We start from the raw sequence: 9397 nt of genomic DNA, 5'->3' as shown, positions 1-9397 counted from the left end.
GTCAGTTATTAGTTAGTCAGTTATGTCAGTTATTTGCTGTTGTATCGCCGATTTTCAAAATGCAAATGATCTGTTTACTTTATTTTCAAAGAATAGTTTGTTTTGTTATTGTTTGGTTGGTGTCTTATATGAAACTGCGACATTGCGCAATTTATTGGACAGACTTGTTTCAGATCACACAGCGTAATTTGGGTGGCATTTTATTTCGTATTTTTAAATCATCTTTTTGTTTTTGACTATCTGTAAATTTAGTTTCCTGCTCTTAATTGTGAATGCATATTTGATGGTTTTAAATGCTCCTGAAATTAAGTGCTGCTTGACGAGCCTATATTGTGTATGTAAGTGACGTCACTGAAGGCCTAAGGTTGAAATGCACGGCCCGCCACTGATCATCATTCATAGTGGACATGAGGTATGTTTTCCCATGATTTAATGTGGAAAAACTCGGTTCTTTTTGTGCCACTATTATTTTATTGTCCACATGCCGTGGACAAAGTGACAGTCTCAGTTTCCTCATTCTCAGGATCTTCATCTGTCTCTTCATTTTTAACTTTCAATTTTTAACAGTGAAGAGGAATTACACTTCGGCAACCCTGCTGTTGCAGGCTTGCTTGGTTTTGTGTTGTGCTCTTACCTTGACAATTTAATATCACTCGTCATGGTGGTAATCGTGGGACTGCTTCTCTGGAGGCTGCTGCTCATCTTCGCGCTCGTCTTTTTTCAGTGGTGCAGCGCACTAAAAGGTCTGACTAGAATGTTAAGCCAGGCACTTTAGGTCCACCTTTTGCGTCGGCGACTGGGCGCTACTGTATAGTCTACGTTCGGAGGGGGGGGGCACAGGGGGGTCCAGAATCAGTGCCACAGGATCACTGGTCCCTGTTGGCCCCTCCCCAGAACCGCCACTGCATGATGCAGACAAATCTTCGGCTAGCACACGGAAGTATTAGTAATCCCTTATTTTTCATGGTGAATGGGGTCAGAAATGCCCCGCAAAAGGTGAAACCCGTGAGGTAGGATCCCTACCCCCAGCCCCCCACACCCTCAGGAATTTTTGTGTATGTGTGTGGGTCCCACATACATACACATACATAAATATGTAATCAGTATATACTTATTATATATTTGAGAGAGGGCGGCCCGGTGGTCCAGTGGTTAGCGCGTCGACCTCACAGTGCAGAGGTAGTGGGCTCAATCCCTGCTCCGGCCTTCCTGTGTGGAGTTTGCATGTTCTCCCCGCGCCAGCATGGGTTTTCTCCGGGTACTCCGGTTTCCTCCCACATTCCGAAAACATGCATGGCAGGTTAATGGAACACTCTAAATTGTCCCTAGGTGTGAGTGTGAACGCGGATGGTTGTTCATCTCTGTGTGCCTGCGAGTGGCTGGCAACCGGTTCAGGGTGTCCCCCGCCTACTGCCCGAAGACGGCTGGAATAGGCTCCAGCAGCCCCTGTGACCCTTGTGTGGATAAAGTGGTTCGGAAAATGGATGGATGGATGGATGGATGGCTTTGCATTAAAACGAAACTTGATTTTTTTCATATAATGCTCTGAATTTACTGGTCCACATCAAACAGAGCAATGTGACCTTTGAACTACAATGAATTTGACACCTGTGAACTACTAGAGCACAAAATTACCTGAACTGAGATGCCTGAACCTTTTCATCTTGTCCAATGTGCTGTGCGAAAGAAAATCTTCAAAGATCACTTTAGAAACATATGAAATCCCAATTAAATGTGAATAAGAGCTGGCTAAGGAAATCAGTGCGGAGCTGTGCAGTTGCTCCGTTTCGAGCTCCCTGCAGATGAAAGACACATTCCTACTCTGCATGTTGCTGTGTTCCTCAGACGGATTTCCAGCTGGGAACTGCTCTAATCACCTGGCAACAATATTGACATAGAAATAGAAACTCTGGAGAGGACAAGACTCCAGCTCTCTGCTTGCCACACATACATCTGGCTGTCAGAGTTCATGCACACACCGTAGGAGGAAATTCACATGTTACATGTAGGTTATGGAAAATTATGGAATAATTAGATGGACATTGTAAATTTGGCTGCATTGAATAGAAATTTGAACCAGTACAGGGTCAAGAAAATAAGACCCAATACTTGGCCATGATACAAGTAATATCCTCACAAATGTGGTGGCTTTTTATTGACGTGTGTGTGTGTGTAGGTCACCAGTGTCAAAGTCAAGGCCCAGAGGCCAGATCTGGCCCGCCACATCATTTTATGTGGCCCGCAAAAGCAAATCAAGCAGGCCAAGTTCCATGATGCTTGCGAAAATCTGAACCAAAATTTGAAATTGTCAGACGTAATCCATAATAACATGCATTTTCTCATGACCAAACCCCTTATTACATTCATGTAAACAACGTTGAAACAAGTCATTATTCTTGACTTGTGATTTTAAAACTAGTTATCCATCATTTTGTTGTGCCCTGTGTATGTAATATGTGGAGGCAAATAAACATTGATGTGATGGCACAAAATTCATAACGGGCCTCCAAGCGAAACCGTAACTACAATGTGGCCCGTGACAAAAATGAGTTTGACACCCCTGGTATAGGTGATACAAATATTATTTGCTTGCAAATGTGCATGGAGAACATCCTCTGATGATTAACACTTTCAGGGACGATGGTTACTACAGTGGACAGCTTATCATTTTATCAGGTTACAGGGTGAATGAAAGGGCTAAGGTAATTCATTGTAGCTTTGAGCACAATGGAAACACCAAACCTGTGTTTCTTTCATTTCTTGCAGGATCTGGAAAGATGACAACCAAATCCAATAGCAGCGCTCTGGACAGCAAGGTGCCTTCCTCCCCTCTTCTGTCATCAGCAAAGAGGCAACGTCTGGTCACCAAAGACGGGCGCTGCACCCTTCGCCCTCCGCTGTGTCCCTCTGGTTCATGGCTCGGAGCGTCGAGCCGGGCCTGGCTTTTAGCCCTCCATGATGTGTGGGGACAGTTGGTGGGTTTGCGCTGGAGATGGGTCCTCTTGACCTTCTGCGCATCCTTTGTGGCCCACTGGCTGCTGTTCGCTTGTCTTTGGTACTTGCTGGCTCACATCAACGGAGACCTCGATGTGCTGGATCACGACGCCCCGCCGCAGGGGCATGTGGTTTGTGTGAAACACATAACCAGCTTTGCAGCCGCTTTTTCCTTTTCCCTTGAGACGCAGCTCACCATCGGCTACGGCACCATGTTCCCCAGTGGCGATTGTCCAAGTGCCATAGCACTGCTGGCTGTGCAGATGCTGCTGGGGCTCATGCTTGAAGCATTCATCACAGGTACATTTATTTCCTCCACCCTTCTTTTGACCCATGTGAGAGACACATTTGGAATTAAACAGAGTTGCCCATAACAAATATGTTTCTTTGGCTCTGGAAAATATAAAACCGGTCAACAAATTTTCCCCAAAATTTTATAATTACAGAGATGCAAGAAAACTTTTCTTGATGATTTTCTTTTCTTTTTTTTTTTTTTTTTTTTGCATTACCGTAATTTTTTACTCAAGTACATCAGGCTTTCATCATAATAATATAATGATAATAATCTACTGTGATATGTAATCTAGTAATATATTTCATAATATTTTTAATTAAGGATTAGATTCAGCAACAGGTTAATTTTTTTTCTGAAACGACATGGCTATATATGATAACGCATGGTAAAATTCATATTGGGCACGCTTTTGTGGGTAAAACTTCAAAACCCCTAAAAATGAAGACATCTTGATGTGCTAGAAAAAAGCCAAGACATTTTTAAAATGAGCATTCAAATATATTTAGGGGCACATAGAGCCATCTGTGATTAAAATTTGCTGTTGATCAATTTCATGGAATGTGTCTGAGGCAAGGTTATTCTCGTAAATGAAAAATTATGAAAAAACTAAAACAATAATATAAAAACAGGAATACTAACTGAAAAAGACGAAAACTAACTGAAACTGTATTTTACATATATAGAACAAAACTAGCTATAATTTGAGCCAAAATGTCCTCCATTTTTATTTTTGTTAATTAACCCATTCATGCACCCTGTAAACATGATAAGCTGTCCACTGTAGTAACTGCTGTCCCTGAAATGGTTAATTTCATACATGAGCATTTCGGATTTATTTCTGTTTTACTGTTTAGTCATAGAACTGCGATTGGCTGGCAACTGCTTCAGGGTGTACCCCACCAACCGCCTGAAGTCGGCTGGCATGGGCGCCAGCACACCCACGACCCTCGTAAGCTTAAGCAGACTATAAAATGGATGGATTTTCGGTCACAGAGAAGAAGGAAGGTCAAACTGTCAGTTGGGAATTGTAGTATACTTTATTACACAGTACTTAGTGACTGTTTTTTTTTTTAAGCTTGCATTCAACAAGGCAAGGCAAATGCATTTATAAAGCACATTTAAGACACAAGCCAACTCAATGTGCTTCACACAACCAAAAGCACAACACCTAAAATGGGGGTCACCAATTCCGGTTCTTGAGGGCCCCTATCCAGCATGTTTTAGATGTTTTCCTCCTCCAACACACCTGATTCAAATGATCAGGTTCATTATCAGGCTTCTAAAGAACTTGCCGATGGGCTAATCATTTAAATCAGGTGGAGAAGGGGCACACTGAAAACATGCAATATGGGGACCCTTGAGGACCAGAGTTGGTGACCCTTCAACTAAAAGCATTTACAAGCAGAACAGCTGAAGACTTTGACAGGAAAAGCAAAGAGAACAAAAGTAACCTATTAAAACGACTAAAACAAATAGGACCCCCCCCCCCCCTACACACACACACACGCTGACACACGACGAGGGTCAATATTTTTTTCCCGTTTTTTTAATTAATCACAAGATTTCACTGCTTACAATGTGGCAAACATCCTGCAGAGATAAAATAAACATTCTTACTGAGATTTGGGATGTCATTTGTGTGTGAATGTATTTGGTGTGGTGATAAATACCCATCACGACCAGCCACCACACTCATGTAATGAAGAGCTCTTTATACTCATAACATACATGCGTTTCAAAAATAGTTGTTTTCAGTAAACTGGCAGAATGTCAATGCAACACAATACACGAAATCGCCTCCTACATTTTCTATAATGTGACAACACAAAGACAGAAAAAAATTGCGTTACACGTGTTATCTTCTGTGTCCACGTGGTACCCCTGACAATTTATTACTGTAATGTACTTTACGCTTCCACCGGAACAACTTTTGTACGTTAAACCCAAAGTTCAATGGGTTCACTGTAAAATATTATGGTAACATTTCAAACAAACAAACAAACAAAAAAAATGTTAGTTTCTTCTATGATCACCAAGTAAGCTACATGTCGAGCGTGGTGTCCAGTTTTATTGGTAACAAGCGTACAATAAAATATAGATATATTTTTTTTAACATTTGTTGTATGCGCTATTTCTTCAGTGTATTCTTGCGTTTGATACAACAGAATTTGAAAGGTGCACAGTACATTTGCAGGCATTACGTAGTTTGTGACGGGAACAATGTCCACGTGATCCTCCATCGTAACGCTACATAACATGACTGACATTTTTCACAATTTTTTAAAATTGTTTTTCAACTGAATGTCTTTGTATGAAGAGAGTGAAGCTGTTTAGGTGTCAAAATAATAAATGTATTCTATTATTAATAGAATTAAAATTCAAATAATATTTTATTATTTGAATGCTAAGCGCTTGGTGCTCGGGCACCAAGCGCTCCAATATGAAACAATGAAGTACCATGACATTCAGCAATCTTTTGCGAACAATATGCTGAGTGAACTATCTTGAGTTATTCAGAACACACTGCAGGAAGCGTTCATTTAAAGCATGTATCGTTTTGACCTAGTTTTGAACAAGTTCATTTTTGGGCTATCATGCCACAAACCGGGACCATACTTTGTGAGAACCACCCATAAATTAAAACTAATATTAAGCTAACAAAAACCAGACTAAAAAAAACACTTTTTTTTTGAAAAACAAAACTAATAAAAACTATCAAACATGCACTAAAAACTACAGAATTTAAAAAAAAAACTTTTATAACCCTGATGTGAAGCATGGACAAAAACGTACAATGGGCATGTTACATTTTTGTTAGTTTGTTTTATTTCCATTTACAATCTCTGCCATGTCTCAGGTGTCGTGCGGAAACACTTTTTCCATTGATATCACTTCAGAATAATCAGAATATTGATCCATATGTAGCATGAAGCATGACACGAAGTCTATAAAGATACAGGCATAAATCCTTGGCATAAATACAAATGGCATTACAAAACACTAAATGAAAGACACACAAAAGGCACACAAACCTTGTGGGCTCACGTCCGCAAAAGGCGAAATATCTGTCGGAGTCTTGCTTGTCTCCTTCTTCCTTCGTTTAGTCAGTAGTTAACTAATGCTTTTGGTATTATCGTCATTTCATTATGGCTGCGCAGAGCTCATGAAGTAGTTGTCTGTTTGAGTGTGTTTTAGCAAATCCACAACTCAATGAGGAATATAAAGAGACTTTAACTGTTGAAGTCTTTGCCTCACAGGTCACTTTTCCATTTCATCATGTGCAAGCCTCAAATGGATAAATGGGGCTTTTATTTAGAAATGCCAAGAAATCTTTTGATGTCTATTTTACCAGACAAGTTGTGGTTACAGAAAAGATTTTCCGGACTTGAATAGTAAAGCTGGTCCTTCTTTTCGGAAGCGTGTTACAAAAACCCAAACAAAAAGTACCTCTTTGCTTCATGAAAAACAGTGTCATGAAGAACGTAATTTGCCAATTCTCAATTGTCTACCAGGTGCATTTGTGGCCAAGATCTCTTGTCCTCAGAAGCGAGCCGGAGCCATCCAGTTCAGCCACCAGGGTGTGGTGGGCCAGCACCAGGGCCAAACCTGCCTCATGTTACGGGCCACAAACCTGCTGCGGCGTCCTCTGGTCGACGTGAAGGTGAGTGCCGTGCTCTATGAGGAGCACGAAGGCCAACCCCTGCACCAAACCTCCCTGGACTTCTACGTGGACCACCTGGGCCAGCATCCCTGCCCCTTCTTCATCTTCCCGCTCACTTTTTACCATCCCCTGGACCGCCGTAGCCCCCTCTACCCTGCCCTGCGTGAAGGCACGTCCAATCACTTTGAGCTGGTGGTGTTCCTGTCAGCCTCGCAGGAGGGAACAGGGGACACCTGCCAGAAGAGGACCTCCTACTTGCGCCAGGAAATCCAGTTTGATCGTTGCTTTGCGCCCGCTTTGGGGCTGGATGCCTGCGGAAGGTATGTAATGAGCAACCATCACTTTGACACGATGCACTCCAAGGACCCTTTGGACAAGGACTGTGTTGTGCAGATCAACGGTGATGGCAGCGACAGGATGGAATAAGGATACTGGAGAGGAGGTTACACTGGGACAAAAGGGCAGTTCGTGAGATACAATTGTGGAGGGTAGATATGGATCAGACGGTATTTTGTCAGCTGGAAAGTAGACGATTTGGGGAAATTACAGTTTTTGTTGAATCATTTTTAGTTGTTAATCATTCAATCTGTTCCCAGAGAATGATCCCAGATGAACCTGAAGGCAGTGGCGGATGCTGGTCTGTCAAAGAGGGGAAGCTCAATTTTGGCCGACATCATAAAATGTGTCCGTTTATTTATACGTGAATTCTACTCTCCGTTCCTTTTCAAGAAAATGATCTGTGACCCTGTCATACGAACAAGGTGTATTTTCCAGGGACTTAATTAGTGTTCTACAACTACAGGAACTACAGTAAAACCCACCAGAAATAAAAGATTAATTTGTCGCTAGTTGTTTACAACAAAGAGTGTCGCTAAGATGATTAGGAGAAGTCTCCAGCTCAACTCAGAACAGAATGTGAATTGAAAAATTGCTCACACAGATGCCTACACTAAAAGGTCAGTGATTGGCTCATTTCGATGTCAATCAAACTGGCACACAGGCTCAGACAGATCATCCAATCTGATGCAGAAAAGCCTGGCGTCCAGTACCCTCCCACTGCCATCCAGTCCCAGAGACGCCGAGCGTCCGTGGGCGGGACAAAAACCAGCTTGTATCCAATGACTCGTCTCCGTTCAACGCTTTGGGACAACCTATCATGAACTCTCGAGATGCTCAGCGTCCGGGCAATAGACGCTCTGCGGACGCTCGGCGTCCACCGTTTAAAGCACAGCGTAGCTGCGGTAATGAATGAGAAGGGAGTCGCGTCGTAACCAGTAAGAAGAAGCTGATTCGGAACAAAAGTTGAGCACGTTGTAGCGCATATTTAGTCAATGACATGTACACACAATGAAATTTACATTCATATGTTTGATCACTTATTCTTTGACATTTTAGGGGAAGCCGAGCTTCCCTTGCAGTCCGAGAGCAATCACCACTGCCTGAAGGGGCTCTTTATTTTCCGTGTTTCACTCTGCGGGCCCAATTCCGATTAAAGTCCATCAATCCAGTTTCGATACTGCTTTTGCTTGTGAACGGGGGAACTTGAGGCAGGGTGGACTGGCCAGTCAATTGCATTCACATTCATGGGTAACCTGGAGAAAAGCCACGTGGGCCCTGGGAGAACTGAGCCAAGATTCAGACTCTCGAATGTAAGGCAGCCATGCTTTCTACTCATCTTTCTGTCTTCCATGAATGCACATAATCTAATACTGTAATGTGTCTGATTTTTATTTTCACTATCTGGACCTTTCTTTGTGCAGTTCGTATGCGTGCATTGATTTCCTCCAGATTCTCAGTCCCCTCGCCCATTCACGAAAAACATGCATGTTAAGCCACATAAACGCATGTCGACACTTCAAATGTGAAAGATGTGTGTTCTTTCCACCACCAGCCAAAGTTTGGTTTTGACCACACAAGTAAAAATTTGTGATCCTTTGACAATGTGTTACAATTGTCTGCCGCAACATTTTTCCAAGAAAGGAGTGAGGGGGTGGAATTGCTGATTAGACCGCCCCTGCACACAAACTCATGTTCACTCAATGTTCGCAATTGTTTTACAGGCATCCCATCATGCGGCCTTTGTCGACTTTAATTGCAATGGAGGCAATCAGCGGAAACTTTTGTACGATTAATGGGAGGTGTGTATCTAAAATGAGGGAACACAAAATTCGCTCACATCTGAACCTCAAGTGACATCACACATGACAACTGCTGATGGTTATTTTTTTCCCCCCCAAAAATATGCACTAGGGTCAACATCTACAGTCACTGAATCTTATCCGCTTCCATTAATACTGTAGAGTAGTGTCTGTACAATCCCACTTGAGTCACATGCAGAGAACCATGTTCCAGCATTTTTTTTATTTGGTGCCTTCTATACAGTCGCGCTTTCAGTTGGTTCATTTCACTACACTGTGGAAGACAAACTTATGACATTTCAAGCAGCC

At 42.3% G+C, this 9397-nt stretch overlaps 1 protein-coding gene across 1 annotated transcript in view; it reads left to right on the top strand.

Moving 5' to 3' along the window:
• kcnj13 (potassium inwardly rectifying channel subfamily J member 13) overlaps positions 1–7566 on the top strand; it is a 16930-nt gene extending 9364 nt beyond the window's left edge. The window contains exons 3-4 of the mRNA XM_019861412.1: positions 2767–3294; positions 6802–7566. Of these exons, the coding sequence (XP_019716971.1) occupies positions 2778–3294; positions 6802–7376 (1092 nt within the window). The 5' untranslated portion in view covers positions 2767–2777 and the 3' untranslated portion in view covers positions 7377–7566. The remainder of the gene's footprint in view (positions 1–2766; positions 3295–6801) is intronic.
• Positions 7567–9397: the final 1831 nt, after the last annotated feature.

This window comes from Hippocampus comes, unplaced genomic scaffold, assembly GCF_001891065.2.
Source record: "Hippocampus comes isolate QL1 unplaced genomic scaffold, H_comes_QL1_v1.1 scaffold122, whole genome shotgun sequence".
Lineage (NCBI taxonomy): Eukaryota > Metazoa > Chordata > Actinopteri > Syngnathiformes > Syngnathidae > Hippocampus > Hippocampus comes.
Note: the sequence above shows the minus strand (reverse complement) of the source record. Positions and strands in the feature narration are given on the sequence as shown.